Source organism: Vespula vulgaris, chromosome 16 (genome assembly GCF_905475345.1).
Source record: "Vespula vulgaris chromosome 16, iyVesVulg1.1, whole genome shotgun sequence".
NCBI classification, from domain to species: Eukaryota; Metazoa; Arthropoda; class Insecta; order Hymenoptera; family Vespidae; genus Vespula; species Vespula vulgaris.
This window is the reverse complement of record NC_066601.1, coordinates 2,405,071-2,430,719: the sequence shown is the minus strand read 5'-3', so window position 1 is coordinate 2,430,719 and position 25,649 is coordinate 2,405,071. Positions and strand designations below refer to the sequence as shown.

The 25,649-nt window shown below is 29.4% G+C and overlaps 2 protein-coding genes and 2 long non-coding RNA genes across 11 annotated transcripts; 2 read left to right on the top strand and 2 right to left on the bottom strand.

Annotated features, from left to right (window-relative positions):
- Positions 1-979: 979 nt before the first annotated feature.
- Positions 980-2,639, bottom strand: LOC127069620 (uncharacterized). Its single transcript, XR_007783635.1, has 3 exons — positions 2,427-2,639; positions 1,324-1,371; positions 980-1,105 (listed from the first exon to the last, which is right to left on the bottom strand). It is a non-coding gene; the product is annotated as an uncharacterized LOC127069620 (long non-coding RNA).
- LOC127069609 (kynurenine 3-monooxygenase) lies at positions 1,099-6,525 on the top strand. 2 transcript variants are annotated; one of them, XM_051006791.1, is made up of 11 exons: positions 1,099-1,538; positions 1,665-1,734; positions 2,195-2,385; positions 2,510-2,558; positions 3,004-3,091; positions 3,228-3,399; positions 3,563-3,814; positions 3,951-4,040; positions 4,461-4,601; positions 4,683-4,844; positions 5,027-6,525. In XM_051006791.1, exons 1-11 carry the CDS (start codon positions 1,488-1,490, stop codon positions 5,108-5,110), a joined length of 1,350 nt encoding a protein of 449 aa, XP_050862748.1. In that variant the 5' UTR covers positions 1,099-1,487; the 3' UTR covers positions 5,111-6,525. The 2 variants fall into 2 exon arrangements, with proteins under 2 accessions (XP_050862748.1, XP_050862749.1); XM_051006792.1 differs by having other exon boundaries at positions 1,458-1,538; positions 1,669-1,734.
- On the bottom strand, positions 2,882-5,354 carry LOC127069618 (uncharacterized). Its single transcript, XR_007783632.1, has 3 exons — positions 5,227-5,354; positions 3,510-3,695; positions 2,882-3,382 (listed from the first exon to the last, which is right to left on the bottom strand). It is a non-coding gene; the product is annotated as an uncharacterized LOC127069618 (long non-coding RNA).
- LOC127069603 (GTPase-activating protein skywalker) lies at positions 5,950-25,146 on the top strand. Of its 7 annotated transcripts, none has more exons than XM_051006777.1 (13): positions 5,950-6,134; positions 6,282-6,940; positions 14,366-14,839; positions 15,094-15,282; positions 15,376-15,500; positions 15,617-15,763; positions 16,200-16,334; positions 16,455-16,673; positions 17,259-17,288; positions 18,171-18,257; positions 19,478-19,636; positions 19,732-19,961; positions 20,091-25,146. In XM_051006777.1, exons 3-13 carry the CDS (start codon positions 14,473-14,475, stop codon positions 20,230-20,232), a joined length of 1,830 nt encoding a protein of 609 aa, XP_050862734.1. In that variant the 5' UTR covers positions 5,950-6,134; positions 6,282-6,940; positions 14,366-14,472; the 3' UTR covers positions 20,233-25,146. The 7 variants fall into 7 exon arrangements, with proteins under 7 accessions (XP_050862734.1, XP_050862735.1, XP_050862733.1 ...); XM_051006778.1 differs by having other exon boundaries at positions 5,950-6,144; XM_051006776.1 differs by having other exon boundaries at positions 5,950-6,196.
- The last annotated feature ends 503 nt before the right edge of the window (positions 25,147-25,649 follow it).

The window sequence follows — 25,649 nt, the reverse complement described above, 5'->3', positions numbered from 1 at the left end:
CATAGAAATATTATCTACAAGATAATGAGAAATGACTGTTTGCAAAAGTATCGTAAATTAAATACAGTTTTCATGGAATGTCATAATTTTATTTTTCTTTTTTTTCTTTTAGTTTTCCATTCTTTTTTGAAATGAGAAAAAAAGAAAAAGAATGAACACAAAAGAAAATGTTAATCGACTCAACTCTGTATGTCCTTCAAGCGTATCTTCTTCAAAGGTCCTAAAAATACATAACGTATGTGAATTTAGATACATAAATACATATATACAAATCGTTGAAAAAAAAAAAGGAAAAAGAAAAAAAAAATAAAAAGAGAGATGTTGGAAGAAAAAAAGCAAGAACTTTTGACACTCGAAGGAAGTTTACTGAGTAATCACAAAAATATAAAGAATATTATTTTATTTCAATGCAAAAAGAAATAATCTGAAACAAAAAAAGAATAAAGAAAAAGAAGAAGAAGAAAAGGAAATGATAGTGTCTAAAATATCTGTAAATCTTGTATCTTGATCGGCGCCGATCTTATTCTACATGTCTACTACATAGATACATAGATACATAGATACATAGATAGATACATACATACATACGTAAATACATACATAGATACATACATTCATACGTATATACGTACATATATACATACTACATCTATATCTCACATGTCTTCCCGTAAATAAACCAAGGTCACGAATATTCACACATACCTACATATGTGCCTTTCGCGCTACACTAAATGTAACGTAGATTTGTAGATAATCGAAGAGTAAACGTCTGATAGAAGAAACATGCATTCATTTCAATGATTACATTTCTATTTTCGAAAAAAGCATTCATTATTATATCTTTTTTTTTTCTATTTTCTTACATTCTTTTTCATTTTTTTTTCTTTTTTTTTTTTTTTTTAGCTTCGAACATTAATTTTGTATCTCGTTTGAAAATAGAATATATGAAATAATTATTCTAATAAAAATCGATTAAGCTGTTCAAGTTAGATAGGACATCCATACATAATATAAATATATATTTACTTAAATATGTATATCTTGAGACATTAACTTTGTTGCCGTGAAAAGATTTCTTCTTGTTATCATCAGTTGTTATCACCTAGATTAAAAATGAATTTTTTTTCTCGCCGTTCAATAAGAATGAAACTACGATTAAAAGTGATTTGATAATATATTAATTGGTAATGACATATTCTTATAATAACGTAATGTAGCACGTAGTGGAGTAAATGATCTTAATTTAAAAAATAAATCTTTTAAGATTAGATTCTTAAATCTCTAATTAAGATGATAAATATAATCAAACAAGATACTTACATTTTTTTTTATTACTGTAGATAAGTATCACTGAGTTCTTCCAGGAATCTATTTAGGGAGGGATAGAGAGAGTTGTCAATGCATGTAGTATACACATAAGGTTTAAAAGTATAGTTAAAGCAAGTGCAGTGAAACAGAAGGGTTTCAGTGAACTAGAGGATACCATGGCGGACAGTGAGCATAAACTTCACGTTGGTATCGTCGGTGGTGGATTGGTACGTATAATATTTATATAAATCAAAGCGAAAATAAAATATTTATAGATTAAAAATTCCGTTAAACTTTTTTCTATTTTTTCTTTTTTTTTTTTCTTTCATAAATATTAACAATAATTTTATCAGGTAGGAGCTTTAGCTGCTTGTTACTTTGCCAAACGAGGACACTCCGTTTCTGTTTACGAATATCGTTCAGGTAATAAAAAAGTAAAATAAAACAAATTCAAATATTGAATTGGCTGACTCAACGTTTAGTATTTAATATCTAATTAAAGAGAGAAAAAAAGGAAAAATACTATTTATTTTATGTCATTGAATAGTGTTTATTCTGTATAATTAATATTTTTATTATAGTATAGTATTAATAATTTGTTAATAAAAATAACTATACTAATACACTATTAATAATAGGACAGTATTATAATAATATAAGTTTTTGTATTTTTCACTTATTTTATTTCTTCTTCTTCGTTATTTTATATTATTAAATTAATAATCTAGTATTAATATTATAAAAACTAATGTGTATATATATATATATACATATACACATTTTACTGACATTAGTTATTGGCCAATTCAATAAAAAACTTTACAAAGCAAGTTTTACCAGTAATCAATCGATTCAAGTAAATTGACATACGATTGACTTACAGATATTCGGAAAGAAAAATTGATGGGTCAGAGTATAGATTTAGCTTTATCAACACGTGGACGAGAAGCTTTAAGAGCCGTAGATCTTGAAGACGCTCTTGTTAATCAACATGGTATAGCTATGAGAGGTAGAATGTTACATGGTAAAAACGGCCGATTGAAAGAAATGATTTATGACAGTGTCAAAGGAAATGTAAGCATCTTTTTTTATATTTTCAGTATCGGTAAACTTACTGATTTAACTTACTCCTACGAATCGTTTTCCAGACATTGTATTCCTTAAATATTTGCACTGATCATTCTTTCATGTTTTTCAGTGCATTTATTCTGTAAACAGACAATATCTCAATGAAATTTTACTCAACGGTGAGTTTCTGTTATTTCTTCTTTTCTTTTTTCAGTTTCAGTTTTCATCTTTTTCCTATTTTTAATATGTGTATATATATATATATATATATATATATATATATATATATATGTAATGGCTATACAAGTGGATTTTTTTGCATGAATTTTTTATATGAAACAACACGGTGAACCTGAGATGTTTAAGATTAAAAAATTGTCTCGAACATCCGATAGCTTGGTAGCGCGAGAAGCCACAAGAATTCAAACGTATCAAGTTACTTTCATCCATGAAACGTAGTCTCCTTACATTGCATATACATATATGTATGTATGTGTATGTATGTATGTGTTTGTATATATATATATATATATATATATATATATATATATCATTGGCCTGAAAAATAAACGGAACATTTTAGAAACTGATGTATAATATATAATCTGTGTTTTTTAACTCTAGCTGCAGAAAAGCGTCCAGAAGTAAAACTTCACTTTAATTCAAAAATCGTTGATGCTGATATCGATCAAGGAAAATTAACAATTTTGAAGTACGTACGTGTATATATAATCAATGTTACATATTTGTTATATTATATAAATATATATATATACATTTTTTTATTGAATAACAAATTGATATGATTTGTTCTATAATCGTTTTTTATATATATACATATGTTATAGTATGAAAAATCATACGACGGAAGAAGTAAATATTGATTTAATAATCGGAGCAGATGGAGCTTATTCCACAATACGTAAAATCTTTATGAAAAGACCACTTTTTAATTGCAGTCAGATTTACATAGAACATGGATACATCGAATTATTTATTCCATCTGGAAAAAATAACGAGGTGATAATATAATTTTTATTAAATGTTATTAGAGACAAATTTTATTAGACGAAATATTATTACAATATAATATCATTTGATCAAATGATATTATAATAATAATTTCTTACGTGAACTGTCACCTAATTGGAATATAATAATATTTATTACTCTTGTTAAAAAGTTTTCAATGAGCGGTAATCATCTTCATATTTGGCCAAGGGACGACTTTATGATGATAGCATTACCAAACGAGGATCACAGTTTTACTGCTAATCTCTTCGCACCTTTTAAAACTCTAGACAAATTGAAAACATCTGAAAGTTTAATAAAATTTTACAAGGAACAATTTCCAGATTTGTTGGCATTGATCGGCCAGGAAAAATTAGTAAAAGATTATTTCGAAAGGCAACCGAAAACTTTGATTTCGATTAAGGTATTTATATATATATATATATATATACATCAACCATGCGTACATATATACGTATAGTAATAGGAGATTATTCCTATCCACGTGTTTGTCATTATAAATTGATTGTCATGATAAATTGATATTGATATATTTACAGTGTAAACCATTTCACATGGGTAAAAGGGCTATTTTGGTTGGAGATGCTGCTCATGCTATGGTACCATTTTATGCTCAAGGAATGAACGCCGTAAGCGTCTGATATTATTATTGCCTTGGCTGATAAAAATAATGTTTTTGGGATTTTCAATATTTTATATCTAAAAAAATTATAAAAGCAATTAATTAAATAAGATTAATATGATGATAATAATATAGTGTTCTGTAATGCTGGTATTTGAATATTTTATATCTAAAAAAAACAATCCTATTTATATATATATATAATTAATTAACAGTATAATAATTAATATAACAATAATAATACAGTATTGAATTTTTAATGATCAATATTGAATACAGAATAGAACTATACTATATTAATAATATAGTAAATTATTTAAATATATAATATTGCAAATTCCAATATTATTCATATTATTATTTCAATTTATACTTAAACATTAAATCACAGCTACGTTACGTCTTTTATAATTTCTTGAATTAACAGGGATTCGAGGATATTCTGTTACTGGATAATCTAATGGAAAAATATAATTCGAATCTAAACGAAGTTCTTTCAAAATTTTCGGAACTTCGGTGTAACGATGCAGAAGCAATATGTGATTTAGCAATGTATAATTATATAGAGGTAAAGGATTTTAATAACCTTATCTATAAAAAAGATGCATATATATATATATACATATATACGTATTATATATAATTGTAGATGAGGCATTTAGTAACAAAAAAGTCTTTCGTTTTCCGTCGACATCTCGATACTATTTTACATAAATTTATTCCAAATACTTGGATACCACTTTATAGTACGGTACATTTCAGTCGTATGAGTTTCCAAGAATGTATTGCTAATAAAAAATGGCAAGATAAGGTACGTATACATATACATATATATATTATATAATATAGATATACTATACGACATAATTCGTTATATATATATATATACACACACACGCACGCGCGCGCGCACACACACATACACACACACAATGTACTATAAATAGCGATTAACAATAATTCGAATATATTTAACAATAATTTACACTTTAGGTATTGCAAAGAGGTCTGTGGTGCTTAGGAACAGTGTTAACTGCTATTTTTGTTCTCTCCTTTACAAAAATTAATTTCGAATAGATAACAATAATTTAGGTTAACTAAAAAAAATTTCAATTTTTTCGAAAATCCAACTACATTATAAACGATATGATACCTTATAACTAATTCTAATAATCGTCATAATAATTACTTACTAACAAATTATTTTTCAAGTTTTATGTCACAAATATAATCTTAGTGATATACTTTTAATTACGAATTAATTATTAAAAGTAATACGAAAAATGTCAATAACTTAAACCGCGTCAAAAACGAGATTTCGATCGAATACACGTATATATAGCTCCAAATGCATTACCCAATAAACGCGTTCGTAGATGGGGATTGCGTGAATCTAGAAATGTAATTGGATCGATTCGTAGGAAGCTCATTGGTCGAACGTAAAGACCAATAGGCTGCAAGAATTAAATTTAACCTCCTAGTATTTGGAGGTAATTTCAAACTTCGAAAGCTCTCAAATCGATATGTGACAATTATTTGGAACGTGATAAAAAGACTTTACGTGAGAAAAAAAGGAAAATTCGAAAAAAAAGAAAACAACGTTCAGACAATCGTTGAGAAACAATGTCTGTTCGACGAATAATAATGACGATCACGTGAATTTAACGCGAATAAGGTACTTCGAAATCGATTATATTATATTTATAATATCTTAAGAAACCGAATACTCCCCACCACTGGTAGCTTGCGCATGGGGGCCAGTAGATGGCGACACAGTGAGAAGGATGGAGGAAAGAAAGAAAGAAAGAAGGAGAGAGAGCGAGAGAGAGAGAAAGAGAGAGAAAGAGAGAGAGAGAGAGATAGCAAATGTAAAGAGGAGAGAAGACGGTTCTTGATGCAGTTGCTCGTAGAATAACGCAATATACGGGTGTTCGTAGAACGAGAGAGATAAAGGAACATGCGGAATGAAACGGTCGCGTTTCGGCTGTCATGATTATTCGTTCGCCTAACGCCTATCGTCCATTTAAAAATCTAGCTAACACGATATCGATAATACGCGGATTACTTATTAAATCTAAAAGCCAAGAGCGCGCAGTGTGAAGTTAGTAAACGTACGAACGGAAACACGGGGTCGTCGTTTTTTTTTTCAGATATTCGACGACAGTATACGATATATATATATATATATAGATAGATAGATATATATATATGTATGTATATCATATAACATATATTCGTGTGTTTAAAGAAACGAGAAAGAGTGGTGCTAGTGCCAATTATATATATGGAGATAGAAGCTACATGCGCGTAAACGTATAATAGTTCCCATCTTACACCGTCTAAAGTGTATGCAAGGGAATGCATATATATGTTTTATATATATATATATAAAAAGAGAGAGAGAGACGCATAGAGACATAGATATACGTGTGTATATATATATATATATATATATATATATATATATACATATACGTACACATATAATCGAAGATTCACGATAAGAAGAGTAAAGAAGTAAAAAAAAAAAAGAAGAGAAAAAAGAGAGGAAGAAAAAATTAAAAAAAAAAGAAAAAGAAGCGTTACAATATTATCGAAGATAAGAGGACGAATCGAAAAATATAGAGAAAAACCGGCTTCCCATTTCTAGTGGTGCTTTTTTCCTTTCTTTTCTGGTGGGGTGATTGGTTAGATATCTGGTGCCGAAAATCCTACACCTACTTCCTAGGTTTTTTTGTCAATGACGTACCACTGCTACGAGAAGAATACCGGTGGTCGTTGTCGGGAATCCGATGCTCTCGCATGTCGTCGTCCGGCAAAGTGAAATACAGATTCGTCGTTTACTTGATTTTCTTTGGCCTAGAGCTGACTAGCTTCGACGAAAGCGTGGACGTCGTCACACCGGAGGTAAACGTTCGATTATCATGTTTTTCTTATTCTTCTTTTTATTATTATTATTATTACTGTTATTATTATTTTATTATGATTATTATTTTTTTTTATTACTACTATTCTCTCTTTTTTCATACACACATTCACACACACATACACCATTTGTTCCTTTGTCTTTTCTCTCTCTCTCTCTCTCCTCCCTCTCTTTCTTATTCTCTTAAGCGCGGCAACATTTTTTCTCTCTGTCTTTCCTTCCCCTCCTTTTTAAGTTCATCCATTTTCCTCTCTCGCTGTCTCTCCTCTCTCTCTCTCTCTCTCTCTCTGTTTCTCTTTCTTTCTCTCACACTCACTCACTCACCCGTTGTAGGCAAGTGCCATGAACGAAGATGGTAATACTCTCCTTCACGCTTTTCCTTTTTTTTTTCTTTCTCTTTTTATTCTTTTTCTTTTTCTTATTCTACGGGTGCTCAAAAAGAAATGAATCTGTCTCTGTCCAATCTCTTCTGTTCCTGCCTGTTCTTCTTTTCTATCTATGCATGCATATAATATATATATATGTACATATACATCCGTATATACATACATACATAGGGATCCAGGGAAATTCGTGCAAGCTCGCATTAATATTGATCGGAGAGAGAAAAGGAAGTATAAAAGACGCGGGAGGGAGATGCGAGAGAGGAAGAGAGAGAGAAACTGTTACGTATATGTTGTGTGTGTTAGTAAGTGAGCGTGTGTGTTGTGTGTTTCTATGTAAAATGTATATATGTGTGTGTACTGTTCGATTCTCTCCACCGCCCCAGAGATCTCAGGATCCGCCCTAATCCGATTTTCTCGTTGCTTGGAGAGATGCTTGACGATGACGACGATGTCCGAGGACGATTGTCGCGTACTGTGTGTGTGTGTGTGTGTGTGTGTGTATTATGTATGTATGTATACTATCTATCCTATGTACGTATGTATGATGTACGTAATATGCATCTATGTATGTATGTATGTATGTATGTATGTATGTATGTATGTACATAATTCGTCGTTCGTCGACTTCTTTTTAAATAAAGAAAGACGAGAATAATCATACTTGTATGTATATACGTACATACTACATCGTACGTTGTATGCATGTATGTTACTTCCATGAGGATGATGTTCAACTACGTTCACCGCAAGGAATATGATTTACGATCGTCCGATAAACGTTTCTAATATCGGGGCCGATCCACTTGAGAACATGCATTTTGAGATTGCAGCTGTTGCTGCTGGTTCTGCTGTTATTGCTAATGCTACTGTGTTAATGTTACTCCTACAATTGCTATTGCTATTGATGCTCTTACTATCACTGTCCTTCTCGTGCTTTTACGATCGTACGCGTAGGTTATATCAAAGTTGGAACGCATTCGACGCATCAGACTAGAACGATTATCTCTCTTTCTCTCTCTCTCTCTCTCTCTCTCTCTCTCTCTCTCTCTCTCTCTCTCTCTCTCTCTCTCTCTCCCTCCCTTTATTTTGTCTATCTGTTTTTCTCTCTGTCTTTTCTGTCTCTGTCTCTGTTCCTTCATCTCTTTCTCATTAGAAGGTTAAATATATTGTCTATTATAACGTAAAATATATATCATTTGTATGTACGCTTCTCCAAAATTATAAAGCTTATTATATTTTATCAAAGTTTGGTACATCCTTAAGACGCATTTCGATCGAGCCCTTTGATTGGTCCATCTCTAATTGGTTCTTGATTCCAATAAACCGAGCAATGAGAGACTCGCTATACGATATTCTTTTTTTTTATTATTATTATTATTATTTTTCTGTGTCTTCTTCGAAATATTTACTTAAAAACGGTGTTTCAATTATACGTGAAATTTTTGTTTACTATTATTTGGAACTTTGTTTATTTAACAATGTTTTTATTTATTTAACAATGTATTTGTTAGATGTGTTCTAAAAGAGCTTAGTCGAGAAAGAAAGAGAGAGAGAAATGATCCTCTTAACTTTGATCAATTTTTAATTTAATTTAATATATAATGCACGTGTATGTACACGACTATCTATTGTGTGTGTGTGTTTGTGTGTGTATGCATATAGTTATCATGTACATATATGCAATGAATCGTCTTATACACTTTGTTGTGATCCATCGCGTCAATGCGAGTAGCTGTTGCGTAAAGTTTGGGCAAAACGAGCTCGCACGAAGAAGCGTCGTTAATGGAGCTGAAAAGTGCGCCAATGAAGCTGTCAATTATATCGGACACCTTTTGTAATTAAATACGAAAGGCCACTAGCGACGACAAAGTCCCGCTATATACCATGTATGTACGTATATATGTGTAATGACAGGAAGAAACGTGTAGAATTCTTTGTAGTCTAGAATATATCTTCTTCTTCTTCTTCTTCTTCTTAATTGAACACGTTATATTATCTATCTTAATTTCGTGGAATCATCGAATATTTATAATGAATCAAAAGTAACGACTACTACGTCGTAATAGAAAGGAAATGAGAATTTACGTAATAGACGTTAGCCAAAAGTATTGTTTACTTGATATCGAAGTGTAAACAAAAAGGAAATAATATTAATACAGATTCTCGGGCCAAAGCTTTCCTCAGGTGACTTCTTTTTTAAGAATTACTTTTTCAAGAAAGATTAATATTTTTTATACGCTACTTCTTCGGACTATTTTTATTTAATTTTGTAGGTTATGATTAGTTTCATAGATTATTTTTTTTTACACTATTTAGTTTGTTTTTTATGAGATTATTTCTTTAGATTATTTTTTATACTAATTTACCGATTGTAAAATTATAATAAAATATAAGCCTTTAAATGGTCTTTCTTAGAATCATCCTAACGATTCACGAATAAAAATGTCGTCAGACGACATTCTTAAAGAAATCCCGATTAGTCCTGTGATTTAATGAAAAATGAGATAGATAATCGTCGGGAATTAAATTAAGAGAAAGAGAGGAAAGATAAATTAAAAATAACGAGATTAAAAAGGATGGAAAAGAGCTTACATATGAATAGAATATTAACCGAAAATGATATAGAATAAAATCTAAAAATCAATATTCAACAAACAGATATTAAAAATATATTAAAAATGTTTTGCATGTTGATTATTCAATAGATAATATTAGTATAAGTATTAATGAAAAATACGAATCTATTACATAATTAAATGGTATTCTTCTTAAACGATATGAATGAAGGCAAAAGAAAAAAGGAAAACAAATGTTTTGTTTTTATTATTATCGTTACGATATACATATATTGTATTAGAATAGAGATCTTCGTACTAGATCTATCGTACAAATAAAAATAATGCGTGAGATCCTTCAACCGACCCTACCACATCAGCCGGTAGCACTTGGTATCGTTAAATCACGATGATTACCGCATTGGGTTTCATTACTCGGAAGTAGGCAGTTCTCGTTTCAGGGACTTTTGTACGTAGATAAAACTCTATTCGTTCAGAAAGAGACAGAGAGAGAGAGAGAGACAGAGAAAGAAAACGAAGAGAGAGAGAGAGAGAGACAGATACATAGAGTAAAATGAACATACAAAAAAGAAAAATAGAGACATAGTAGGTGGAGATAGAAAACGGAGATAGAAAGAGAGAAACAACCCAACATTTTTCTTCTATTATTTGCTTCGACCTTTTTCTTCAATACTCTTATCTCGTTTGTTTAGAAGAAAAAATGAAAAAAGAAACTTCTTTCAGTATAAAGATTACACTGTCATAACTGTCTTCAATTGTTATAACACCTAGTCAGTATAATAACAGAACAGGTAGCTAACCTATAACTAGGGGGTATGTTTATCTAATCAACGTTCGATAAATGTACGAAGCAGATTAAATCTCTCTGTTGTTCTCTCTCTCTCTCTCTCTCTCTCTCTCTCTCTCTCTCTCTCTGTGTGTTTTTCTTTTGAATCTAAATTCAGATGCGTCGCGATATCTTTCAGAATCACTTCGTAGGTCATTTTAATTACGATTTTAATAATTTTTTTTTCTCCCCTTTATTATTCAACGTTTTGTGATTTTCGATCGTGCAAATTAATTTGAGAAAGTTAGTTAAGGACGAATAGGTAATTTTATTTTTGTTTTGTCTTTTTTTCGCGACGTTTCTTTCTTTTTCTTTTCTTTTTTATCACTTTTATTTTTGTTTTAATATATATTTTATAAACATGGTGTAGACAGTAAAAACAAAAAAGTCCTCTCTTCTCCTCTTCTCTCTTCTTTTCTCTTTTCTTCTCTACTCTTCTCTGCTCTTCCCTTTATTGTATCTCGTGAATTATTTTTACGCCGAACCATTGACTTCGGTTCGCTTATCCCCCATTTTCGCGTAGGCGACATGGTTTCTGATTGACCTTAGACATTTGCCTCCACTTTATATAATGAATCTAGCTAACACTCATTTCTGCATAATTTTAAACAACTTGGAAAATCGTCTTCATTGCTCACATGGCAGCATATATATATATATGTATATGTATATGTGTGTATATATATTCTCATAGTTCTCATTCTCATAATTCTTATCCCACGTTCAATGAAGGATTAGAAAAGCCATTGATCATGATTATGTTCTTTCGTGGTTTGCCGCATATTATTGGCTTTTTTCTTTTCTTTTTTTCTTCTTTATTTCTTCTTTCTTTTTTTTGCTCTCTCTGTCTTTTTTTGTTTTAAGGATCGTATCTTCTTTAACCTATAAATAACAAATCCATCTTAACGTTTTAGCAATCTCCGTACGATTAATATGATATCAATTAATCTCCTCCGAGAAGATGATCCGTATTGATAAACAGAGAAAATCAAATTTATCGATGCTATCGATAAGTATTATAATCGCATTTTTATTAACGTGCAAGCTGTCGTCGAACGTGTGCTAAGAGGCAAATCAAACGTGTAGTAGGTAACTTCCTTCAGCATGTATTATTCAAAACGGCTTTAATTAGAATTGATAATAGTATAAGAATATTCAATGTGTCAATTGTATCTTGGTATAATTATTGTACACGTATCTCTTGTAAGCTCGAATCCATTTTCAAAATAGGAAATCTTATTATATAAAAAGAAAAAAAAAACAGCAATTTCAAATTCTAATTAAAATCGATAGTAGAGTTCGAGAAATTGATTAGATGAGAACTATGTATTTTTGATACGATTGTAAAAGTTGTTTTATTGTAAAAAGAAAAACATTCTTGTTTGTAAATAGAAATTATTAGATCGAAAAAGAGTTCAATTAACTAGTACAGATTTGCGTACAGATCATATATGTAGATAATCTAAAATTATGTATGACTGTGAAACAAACGATGGGTCATCGTATTTGATATTACGAGAGAGAAAGAGAGAGAGAGAGAGAGAAACGAGTTGGTTTAAACAGCTGAGACATGTAATGCGGATGCACATCGTTGCTGTTTATGAGAATAGTATTGAACCATCTGTTTGGTATACCGCTAATAAGAAAATCCATCAGGATCTGTTTATTGCGACTTAACTTTACTCCGGAAATGTTGCCCGCTGGAAGACTTGCTTTTGACTTAAGAATTTCAAATATGTGAAATATATTCTTTTTTTTTTCTTTTTAGATACGTTTTTAAATCTTGTTCTCCTTTTTTTCCTTTCTTAAATTGATTTTTATGTAACAGAATATTTATCATCGTTTGGATAATCTTTCATCTAACATATAATTTTGTTTTGTTAAAAAAAATGTATATTGTATTAAAGATTTATACTATATTAAATTATAGTTAGATTAATATAATTTATAATAATTACTTATTACTATTAGTAACTTATGTTATTGATATAATTTACATTAACATTATATTTATAGTATTAGAAACGTATATGACTTAGATCAATATTACTTATATTCTTATACTATATTAGCAAATTATTAGTATGAATTATAATTAATATTATTTAAAATATACATATATAATATATGTGTAAATAAATTTATTCAAAAGAGCTTACATAAAATAAAAAATATACATAGATCTACTTTAAGAAACATCATAATCTGACTTAAATGATACATTTAAATCAGAAAAGTCAACTTTCTTTCTCGATTAATAAAATCAAACCTTGTATGAATGATAGATCTTATAAAATTCTAATTAAAAGAAGAATCATGCTTCATAGATCTCTTGAAAACGAGATGGATATATCAATGTAATCGATGATACTTATGCAGTTCATTTATGATCATTGAAATTTCAATATTTAATTCCGAATAACCAAGCTGAACCGCAAATGGACAATGTGTCGTATCTTTGCGAGGCCCGAGTAACTCGTCCGAAGATAAAATTAGCATCGGAGCTGTGTTCGAGTAGGACGCGTGCCTGGAACATATGCCTGAATGGGGTCACCGATACAACAAGTACGACGATGTACAGAAAAAAAAAGAAGAAGAAGAAAAAACAAGACATCTTATTCTCTAATAAAAAATTTCACTGGGCAGAAGAAAAAAGCAAAAAAAAAAAAAATATGAAGAAGAAAAGAAGAAAGATTTTTCTATTTCTAACGCCTGTTAACTCTTAAGCAAAATCATTTTGCCTAATGAGACACAAGCCAAGGATTGATGACAGTCATTTCTATAATTCTTCAGAGATCCAACAAACAATTAAGACTCTAATCGTGTAGTCTCTAAACAATCCTAAATTATAATTATCATTCTCCATAACGTTCGTCTGACATTATTATACGGATTCTCTTTTTCTTACGTTTAACACAGACACGTTGATTGATTTGAATTGACGATGATGATGATGTGATGATGATGTGATGATGATGATGATGATGATGATGATGATGATGGTGACGATAATGATGATGATGATGATTAAGTATACAACAATGTTGATCTTATCATTGTCTTTCTCTATCGTAAAATATATTTATTATCTTAGATCGCTACACATTATTTTCTTAAGAGTCATCGGTAGACACTTTGAATTCGTTTTGATAACTAATACATAAATCTAGGAAATTGATAATTTTCCAATCCATGTTTTTCTTCATAAAATTGATACTTTATAAGATATATATATATATACACACACACACACAAAATATATATATATATATATAGAGAGAGAGAGAGATGAAGACGGAGCGAGCGAGAAATAGAGAGAAAGAGAAAGAGAGAGAGCACAAAAAGTCTACAGTGTTCGATCGACTATTGAAAAATAATTGAACCGGTGATTATGAAAGTCAAAAGTTCAACAAAAGAAAATTAGTTTATTGCGTAATTCGTGTAATTAGGTCATTGTCATAGGAATTACGCAATAATTTTTTTTGTTACTTTTTCACTTATATCTCAGACTTTCATAAATATCGATTCACGTATGACATATGATTATCTTCTCACTAATTTATTTCTTCATTCATTCATTCATTCATTCATTTATCTTTGTTTTTTTTTCTTTTTTAGATGAAAATTGAAACGTCCCAGGATTTGACATAAAGGATAGGATTTCCTAAAAGAGGAATGTTGTTTATTGAAAATATGGAAAATCTTCTGCCGTAGTGGCAGGTGTGATGTTGGTCACGCAGACTCCCTCCTCGATGGACAATCCACCGAATATGTTATCGGTGCTCGAGGGGGAGGCGCAAAACGACGTGGATGACATATTCCCACCGCATGTCGATACTACGAACATCGTAATACAACCAGAATCGCCAACAAGTAAGAAGCAACCATTGAAGACCTTCAAAGAGGTCAATGCACTTTTACAAACAGGCAGGAAGAGGGAAGTAAAATTAATTATTAGGGAGAATGCTTGGCCTTTAAACAATGGTATCAGGGCACAACTTTGGCCGGCTCTTTGCAATCAGTATGCACATGGAAAAAATATGCTTGATGGATTTTATTGGGACATGGTGAATCAAGTCTTTGGAACTACAGGTTTGTATTTTGGTAACGCAAATTCTTTCGTGCTTATTCGATTAAAAGGAAGTTGCTATTGAGTCGTAACATAAATAAGTTCGATTGCAAGTATAAACCACACATGTTCTAATTCTAAGAATAAAATTATTTGATATAAACAAACTTATTTTTATATGTTACGATTCAATATACACATCTCTTGCTATACTTGTTTTCGTTTCTTATATAATTTCAATCCTTCTTTTTTTTTTCTCTCCTTTTTCTTTTTATAGAGTTACCTGAAAAATCAATCATGTTGCCGCCATTCGTCGATAGCACGCATTGTCTATCGTATAATTTAACGAGAAAAGGTAGAAGCGTCGCTGATAGAGTCGTTTCTGTTCTTGGATACGCTTGTCCTGATATTACTTATAGTCCATCGTTGTATCCTATTACTGCCCTTCTATTACACTTCATGCCAGGTTTTTAAAATGTTTCTTCAAAAATATCTAAAGTCCGTGTTTAATCGTAGATTAATTGTCTAATATACGTTGTGTCTTATTTCATTGATATAGAAGAAGAATGTTATCACTGCATGGCCAGTTTAGTAGCCGTAAAAGAAAAAATGTTTATTACGCAAACGAAACTTCTTTACGAAGTTACGTGGAAAACGGTAGAGCAGATAACTAAGAAACATGTGGTGAGTGATAATAATATATTAATAGGATATGCATAGTTATAACGTGAAAGATAAATATAACGTAATGCGATTATAAATTTATTATAATCATTTATCTTGAATCTTGTTATTTTAAGAAATCAGCAGCAGTACATTTAACAAGGCATTGTTCTGTCTCAAGAGCAGAAAGGATTTACATGGATTGGATTTGGTGGATCCTTCAACTTCTTCCATTTCAACATCTTGTTAGAGTAATAGACTGCTTTTTACACGAAGGCATTAAGGTGAAAAATAATTTTTATAAAGTTATACCAATGAATATGATCAATGTGCATATTTATCTCGTGATGCGTGTTTTGGAAACAGTATATAAAACCTTCTTAGTATTTTCTCTCACATTAGTAAGATTTTATGGCTTTGATCCAGATGGTAGATAAAGATGAAATAAATGATATGTATATATTCTAGTAGCATGAATGTTAAATTTGACGATTGACTTGGTGCCAACAGGAAACCGCCCCAAGAACATTTTTGTGTACTGACTAAACCATCTTTAAGATTTTACACTTATAATTATACGTCATATATCGATAGAAATTACTTACTGTATATGTATACTTAGAAGAAAAATTTCGAAAGAAATGCTTCTATATTTTTAAATCTATTAATATTGAAAGGTCTCCCTTGAGATTTCTTTTTACAAATTTTATTCGTCCTTAGGTCTTCTATCGAGTAGCTATGGCAATTGTTCTGCAATTCTACAAACATTCGTCGTCGCAAAATTCAGAATGGATGGTCGAAATAACTAAAAATGGTGTGGATGCTGCTCTTTCGAAGTTCTGCAGACAGATACCAGTAAGTAAATAAATATTATTTTTGTTATATCTCTTGGCACAAGGAGTGTCATAAAATTCTTGTTACGCAATAACTCGCGCTTGTCACGGAGAAAATAAAATTATAATGATTAATTAACAGGTAACGCCGGCAAAATTTTTGCAAACTGCATTTCGAATTCGTGGACTTAGTTCGGCATACATATCACGAGTGTTCCTGCGTACGGAAATGGCTTTGAAAAGTAGAAGCGTATTGACAGGGTCCAAGTCATTAACAAGATCTCGATCAACGGATAATCTACCTACAAGTCAATCTCAAGTCAACATCCAAATGATGTCTCATACATTGACGATAAGAGAAGTATGTTACATACATGTTACTTAATTATTCTCATTTGGGATGAATCCAAATGTGTATGCAAAATAATGCAGCGTGGATCACGTGGAATCAAGAAAATAGTAGATTTTATACATATTACTCTATGTGTTTGTGTTCGTGAAAGCTTTAGTAACATTATATTCCATTATATATTGCAAGTACACTTAATTAATGAACGCTATACCTTATTTTCGTATATCGATCTCTCACACTCTTAGTTAACATATAATACAAATGTATCCTGTCAATATCTATCAATTAGATAATTTTTCAGATGCGAGCAAAAATAATTAAGAAAACTACTTAGTTCGTCTTGTGTCCACCTAAGCATGCATAAAGTTACGCATTGATATTTTCTTTTATTTTCTTTTTTTTCTCATTGAAGTAGTAAGTATATTATTACAACAACGATTTCTTTCTATATCAATGGTTATTTCCCAATGGATTAAAGTTTTAACAAGTTGATACATACTTGTACATAGCGAGGATAATAGCTTGAAAAATAATTTCATAGGGTTTGATCCGTGGAACATGCACAAATCTTTCAATGATTAAATTTGTTTTCAGAAAGAGTGCGAAGACACGTACAAAGACAGGGTATCGTATAATTATCTTTTTAGAATATGTGATGTTAGTTTCATGTGTTCTACGCTCTTCCTGAGTTACTACCTGTTATAATCATACTCACTCATTGTTCCACTCATTGTGCTAGCTTTTCCGCCATTATCCACTCACAGCTACTACTTTTTTGAAAAGATTAATACGATCATTAATAAGAAATCACAAGCAATAATTACAAGATACATACTTACAAAATACATTTATGAATATCACTGATCGTCTGTGAACTCTTGCCATATGATACATATCGTCGAAATAGGAGATGTATTTATGGATCCTTTTTTCGCTCTTATTCTTCTTAACAATGTTATCTTCTCAAGGTGTAGATAGTGCCTTTTAGCCATCCATGTGTGCTTGCTATTGCCTGATACAAAACTCGATTGACTTCAGGTACATGAAATCAATTCTAAAGGTCCAAACTCTTTCATTATATAGAGAATGTAATACGTTTTTTGGAGTCCTATGATGTGGTCACAATTAGTGTTTGATGCAAATGGAAATTGACTAAGTACTTGACACACGTTGCTCATATTTTCTCTTCGTTCTAAGATATATTACATCTCTTAGCGATATTGATTATTTCTTACTACATTTATTTTTGAGGTTAGACATTTATCTTCTGTGGCAAATACCCATTGTTATTATGCTGTACATTTAACTTAAGTAATTTGAAATATTATTGGCTGTTGTTGCTCATATGTTGCGTACATACAGTGGTTTATCCACCAAACATTTATGCACACGCACACTGGCACACAAAATTGAGTCGAAGGTATACACTAATGTAACTGACGACTCTGTGTTGCTTTGTGTCATGCTGCGTTACTGGAATGATGGATTTAATGGTGATGGGTATAGGGTGCTCACAGTCCTGGACCCAGAGCTCTCTCAATGGGTGTTTATCCCATACAAAACATATGCTCCCAGATTCTTGACATGTCTGATGTAAGTATTCTTGTACATCTGCTCTCGTAATAGCAAATTCTGGAAAGGCAGAGCGCTTTCGTAGATCGTTCGTCGATTCTCTGTGGCATGATTTCGGTATGTCGTTATTGATGTATACATTGTTGCCTTACAATATAGATCAACGTAGATCAAACACAAATTGGCAATTATGGATACTTTGATATGAAGTATTATTAATTAAGCTTATATATATATATATATACAATTATGCTATATATTTATTAGGTACAATGTACTATTATATTTTTCATCTACATCCAAGATGTAGAAACGAGAGTTTTATGATTAATTATTTGTACTAGCATTTTTTATTACAAGTATACTTTTATGGTTGTTATTATTTTTATATACGTAATCGCATTATTCTTATTTTTTAATAGCATTTTTATTCTTTGCCTATATCTTGTACATTCTATCGGAGTTATAAAATGTAGATTTCATCATTTATCTGATATGTCTAAAAATGTGTCCACATCAATTTTTCAGTTTGCAGTATATTTCTTCCATGAGTCTGCAATACATTCTACCATCAACAGACATAAATTTCTTTCGCTCTTCAGAATGTCACTGTGCATTTAGTAAACTTCATGTAGGTTTGACTAGTATACCTAGATCATATGCATGTGAAAAAAAGATCTTGCATTCACATAACATTGATATCTTTTTATAATCTGAACATTTCATGTTAAATTGTAACAATCATGCCGATCTATGATTGACTAAATATTGTCCTGTTTGATGCACATTATACATACATAGGTTGTTTTTATTTAGTGTGAGTATTAAATTTTTAATTGCAGAACACACATTCTTCCTTGCCTTTTTACAATGAGATTGAAATTATTTTATTTAGAATAATTATTGCAAACATTTCTTACTGATTCTAAATATTTTGTATTTTTCGGTTATATTTTCTGACGAAAGAAAGTACTATTAAAATTTTTCTTTGTTATTTCTTAAAGAATGTATGCTAAAACACGTTAATGAATAAAATTTGCATTGATAAATTGATTAGAATTAAGAATAAGTAAGATTTTTTTCGATTGAGTGCATGATCTGTTGCTGTTGTGATTTACTTTGCTTTTGAGATTTGAATAAATTGCTCAAAATGATTAATGTTTGCATATTTACAAAAATTGCACTTGAATATTCAATAGATTTATGTATTAATTCAATTTATTTATTTATTTTTCATACAGTTATTCACCTTATGGTCATGGCTACCTATGAGAATAACCATGTACCAACCAATTTTGCTGTACACCACAGAAGAACACGGATGTTCTTTGACAACATTTTATGTACGCGTTGAACAACACGAACCAACTCTTTTAATGATAAAGACATGTAATAACGAGGTAAATCTATACTTTGCATTATTCAACAATTAATTAATAAATGTTCGAAAGAAGTATTTCTGAAATTTAAATGTTTAAATTTCCTTTTTTCCAAGGTTTTTGGAGCATATTGCTCGACAAGATGGTGTGAACGTAATTTAAAGGATGATAAGGGTCAAAGACAAGCGTATTTTGGTACAGGAGAAACATTCCTGTTTAGTTTGTATCCAGAAAGAGCCAAGTATCCATGGGTAGGTATGGATTCTTCGCACAATGATTCTAGAGTACATCATTCGGCTGAATTATTTATGGCGGCCGATTCAAAAATGATAACAATTGGTGGAGGGTAAGTTTAAGCTTTCGATATTAATTTTATATTCTTAGAAACTTATAATAAAAGAAAGTTTATATATATATATATATATATTATATAGATAATATTTACATTACATTCACACATATTTTTTTTTTATAGAGACGGCCAAGCAATTTGGATGGATGAAAACATAAGATACGGCAAAACCGACCGGTGCTCAACATTTAATAATCCACCATTATGTGCTAGCGGTGATTTTGAAATCAGGGTACTCGAGGTATATGGCTTTGCCGGTGCTTGAAAACGAAAGGGTGACGGGGAAAAAAACAACAAGAAAACTGAGAACCAATTGCCATATATCGATTTCTTTTATTCCTTACTGCCATTTAGCGACTCTCTTTATATGTATGAGTGCGTACGTATACTCATACAACTTTTGGCTTATATATGCATTATAGATTATGGCTTCGACTCATCATCTATGTGTGTAAACGTTTGTGTCCACAAATAAGATGATAACAGTAATGATATATCTTCTCGATGATCACATATATGTAGGAAATATTTAAAACGTTAAAAGATACGTCTATACATATGAATGTTCTGTCGCAGCGAGTTAATCAAAAATTTTAAAAAAGAAAAAAAAAAGAGAAAAAAAGGAAAAAGAAAAAAAGATATAAGATCTAATTGAGATGGTTCTTATGTCCGCTTATTTTCGTACGTGCTTTTTTTTCTTTTTTTCTTTTCTTCTGTCTGTCTGTCTTTCTTTCTCCGTTTCTTTTTTTCTTTCTTTTTTCTTTCTTTTTTCTTTCTTTCTAATGCTTTATTTCCGTGAGAGTATTTGTCTGATATATACATACATACGTCGTTACAAACTCAGTTATATAGTAGCTCCAATTAAAATAATATGTACCAAGAGGAGCGTTGCTTTTTACACGAAAACGAACTTCGACAATAATTGCAGCATATATATGAGAATAATATGTGTTATTTATATTCGTTATTTATGAATATTTAATATTCATCGAGCTAGTAAACATTGTTATATATTTGTGTATATAGTTATATAGATAGATAGATAGATAGATAGATAGACAGATAGATAGATAGATAAATAGATATATACGTATATTAAAGATTATTTCATTGCGCCCAAATAATTATTAATTTGCAATGTATTAATCTTTCCACGCGCAAGCATGATTTTTCTTTCTTTTCTTTTTTTCTTTTTTTTTCCTTTTAAAAATTTATTTATCTTAGCTCTAACTTCGATCATTTATTAACAAAAGTATAAGGATAAGGAATATGAAAAAAATTAAATTTCATAATACATAACTAGCATTATATCTATGCATGTTACACGAATATGTCCTCTCGTATAAGTATATATATATCTATTGTAAATATTATAAATATCATGTATTCTATGCACACAAATAGATATCGCAAAAGGGCGGATTAACGTTGTTCGAAATAATTGCCTCTTTTTGAGGAAACAAACGAAAACAAAAGAAAAAAGAAAAAGAATCGAAAACTGGCAAAAGGCTGAATTTTGCAATTTTACGCTTCTCTCGTAACGATTATAATAGCGAATAATAGTATTGTTAGAAACAACAAGGAGCTATATATATTATATATGTATGTATGTATGTATGATGTATGTATCTATGTATGTATGTATGTATGTATGTATGTATACATATATATATATACTTTATTTAGTTGTCATATTATATGTATTTGCAATCATACATGAAACGATCGTCATAGAATTAGAAGTTATGGAAAAGAACTAAAAGGGAAGAAATTATTATTATTATTATTATTATTATGATTATGATTATTATTATTATTATTATTATTATTATTATTATAACTATTATTATTACTATTACAACTATTATTATTACTATTATTATTATTATTATTATTATTATTATTATTATTATTAATTTTTTTTAATACATAATTATACTCGTTATGCTCTTTCATAACAAACTTCGTACAATTTAAATAAGGAAGAGTTAGATGTAGACATTACGAACATTATTATTATTATTATTATCACCATCATCATCATCAGCATCATTATCATCAACATTACCGTTATCATTATTATTAATTATTAACTATTATTTTTGTTTCTTTTTCCTTTTTTTTCTTTTCTTTTCTTTTCTTTGTGATCAATCTGTATCGTCGTAATATAAAACGATACAAGATTTAACTCTTAGAGTACCTGCATCCGTGTTTAGTTTTGAGTTAATTCCTCATTTCGAAAAAAAGAAATAATAAAAAAAAGCAAATGAACAAACATGAAAGTATTGTATTAAGAATGGGAGAGAGAGAGAGAGAGAGAGGGAGGGAGAGAGAGAGAGAGAGAGAGAGAGAGAGAGAGCCAGAGAGAGAGCCAGAGAGAATGCGTTTTCACGGTGCATGAAAATAATGCATCATCTGCAAACTGAGATATATAAATGCAATTTCTTTCTTTTCTTTTTTCTCCTTTTTTTTTCTTTTATGTACAGAGATTCCAAGTGGCAGGCACCACTTTTCCTTCGAGCTATGATATAATATTATATGCACACACACATGTATATGTATGTGTGTATGTTATATATATATATATATATATATATATATATATATATATATATATATATATATATATATATAGGCAAATCATGATTTTTTGTTCATTGCATAAAAATTTTACTACGAATTTTAGAATCACACTCCACTCCTTCGCCAACGTATATATTAGTACTCGATCAATAGAAATATAATTCAATATACGTATTGAATTCATATATATATATGAAAAATATATGAATTAATTTCTTTCTTTTTTTTTTTGTTACGAATTTTCAAAGATTTTATTAATGCAATATTTTTGTTTCCTTTTTTTTTCTTCGAATGTTCGTCTAGGCGTGCAATCTTATTGGGATATTACCTCTCTCCCATATTTATAATGTAAAGTTATAACATTATATAACAACTTGTTAATAATATAAATACTTATTAAAAAAATGTTATTATAGTTAATAACTATGATAGCAATATATATATATTGACATATATATATATAGACACAAACACATATACATTCTCTGATTAAAAATTGTCTTTGTTATAGATTTGCATGAATGAAAGAGGCATGAATATAAACGAAATATAATAGTATACACGCGGTGCTAAATTTTTTCTTGTCATTTTATAATATATGGCATATAATTACACATGTTGTTAGTTAAGAGTCGGACGTATTACGCATTGTAAGAGAGAGATTTTTTATTTCTTTTTCTTTTAATTTTTTTTTTATATAGCAAAAAATCATTACTAATTTATAAATAACTTCAAACTGTTTGATCGTAGAATCTTAATTCGAATCTAATTCGATCGCTACTGTATCACATTTATTTGATTTTTCGATCACACGTACTAGTAGCGATCTTTGCATATCAAGAAAGTCTGTAAGAATTTTCATGTTCTTATGGATAAGTATTATGATAAGAAAATGGATAAAAAAAACAAATAATAGATTAAAAAGAAAACACGAAAGTACATGTATACATATACACATACGTAGTAAACATTTTTTATACAGATATAAAGATGATGGCTTAGAACGAAGATATATATATATATATATATATATATATATATATATATATATAAAATTTTCGTTAGAAAATTTTAAACGATTTTCAATATATACATACATATACATATACATAATGTGATAGTCAATCTTTAATTTAGCGAATTAAATTTTATCGATCAACAAATATTAATAGTAATAATAATAATAATGCTTATGCCATGCTTCGTCGTTAATTAAAAAAAAAAATAAATAAAATAAAATAAAAATAAAAAAAAGAAATAAAATAAAATAAAGTAAACGTAATCCATCTTGTTAATTGTACTAGTAAACATTTTTGGCAATTAACGCGTTAATATTTAAACAATCCGAGCAGTACGTTGTGACCAATTAGAAAATAAAAAAAGGAAAATAAAAAAGAATCTATATACATATACTGTATCAATCAATCAATCAATCAATTGATCGATGAAGATCAATTAGTAAGTTAACTAATTATTCAATCGCGAGCAAAAATTACATTTCTATTGCGAAAGAAGAAAAAAGAACATAAGTAGATACATTCTTCGATCAATATTTTTAAACGATCTACGTAATGAAATACATATAAAAGTAAATAGATATATATATACTTTATAATCCTTTTTTTATTTTTTCTGGTCGTTTACTAGGATCGATGTGAATCGATATATCGATCGAAAAAAGAAAAACATTAATCCGATCTCCAAAAATAATAGTCACTTTTTCTTCATCTTTTTATTTTTATTTTATCTAAACTTATATACACACCTACATAAACGCATGAAACTACCAAAGCTGTTTCTATCTCTTTTTATTTTGTTCATCTCTTTTTCTTTATTTTTTTCTTTTATTTTTCTCAAAAACATTACGTCGATCTCATCGTGATCATTCGCCAGATGATTTTCACTTGTTATGTGACTATTGTGTGATTGATTTTATGAATGAAATTGATTTAACGAATGAAAGGGAATGAATAATATTTATTTATTATATTATATACATATATACAATGTGTCGAAGGAAAGAAAGGAAAGATAAACGTTTATTGAAAGAGGAAGAAAAAAGAAAAGTCCATTTACACACACACACGCACACACAACATGCATGCATACATACATAAATACACAAATACACATACAAAGGAAAAATAACGAAAACAAAGTTGCAAACAAAGATGTAGTCATGTTATATTAGAATTACAAATAATTTATAAACAAATTTCTCTACGAATTATAGCCGAGCCTAATAATAAAATGTGTATGAACGTGATTGCGCAATTTGCACGTATACGTAAAGAAAAAACAAAAAAAAATATATATGTGTATATATATGTGTGTGTGTGTATATATATATATACATATAGATACACACACAAAAGAAACTATATATATTAGCCTCCCACCCCTCGCAAAGAAGAAAAAAGTAATCAAAATGAGCATAACCGAGTGGAGTGTTCGCGTGCTTTTTGTGTAAAAGTCATCGTGTTGTTATGTATGTAACCCAAAATTGTACACTGTTTCCCCGAACAAAATTGTTATCTATGGATATATATTACTTTATCATATCATTGTTGTGAATAGATTATTGTTATAAAGAAAATGTTATCCATTATTGTCCTTTAAACACATTTATATATATAGATAATATACGATTCATCTTACATCATCTACTACTATATATGTGTCTCGTTATGTAATAAGTATCTCACATTTACATTTACAGAGACAAATTAAAGAGAAAAACAAAATCAAAATTTTCTTTCAAACTATTTTACTAGCGAGTAATCAATTATTACTTTTTCTTTTGATTCTTGCACGTGCTTACGTTACATATTTTATTTTATTATTTCAGTTGTATTTCAAATTCGATAAGTTCCATTAGAACTTTCCTAAATAATATATTATTAATACAGATTATTTTAATAATCGTTAATGATTTGTTAAAATAATTAAGTTAGGTAACTAATCAATTATCATTTTAATATACTCATTTAAATGGGATATATGTATTTCGATACGGTAAGAAAGAATTCCTATATATATATATATATACATATATATAATACATATATATATAAACTACAAATATTTATATATATATAT

What these genes read in the sequence shown, in the direction of transcription:
- LOC127069609 (XM_051006791.1), top strand. Translation starts at nt 1,488, where the DNA reads ATGGCGGACAGTGAGCATAAACTTCACGTTGGTATCGTCGGTGGTGGA. An exon ending in GTATCGTCGGTGGTGGATTG is followed by an intron (nt 1,539 to 1,664) that starts GTACGTATAATA and finishes TAATTTTATCAG; the next exon opens with GTAGGAGCTTTAGCTGCTTG. An exon ending in ATGCTCAAGGAATGAACGCC is followed by an intron (nt 4,041 to 4,460) that starts GTAAGCGTCTGA and finishes TTGAATTAACAG; the next exon opens with GGATTCGAGGATATTCTGTT.
- LOC127069603 (XM_051006777.1), top strand. Translation starts at nt 14,473, where the DNA reads ATGTTGGTCACGCAGACTCCCTCCTCGATGGACAATCCACCGAATATG. An exon ending in AGATAACTAAGAAACATGTG is followed by an intron (nt 15,501 to 15,616) that starts GTGAGTGATAAT and finishes TGTTATTTTAAG; the next exon opens with AAATCAGCAGCAGTACATTT. An exon ending in ATACATTGACGATAAGAGAA is followed by an intron (nt 16,674 to 17,258) that starts GTATGTTACATA and finishes ATTTGTTTTCAG; the next exon opens with AAAGAGTGCGAAGACACGTA.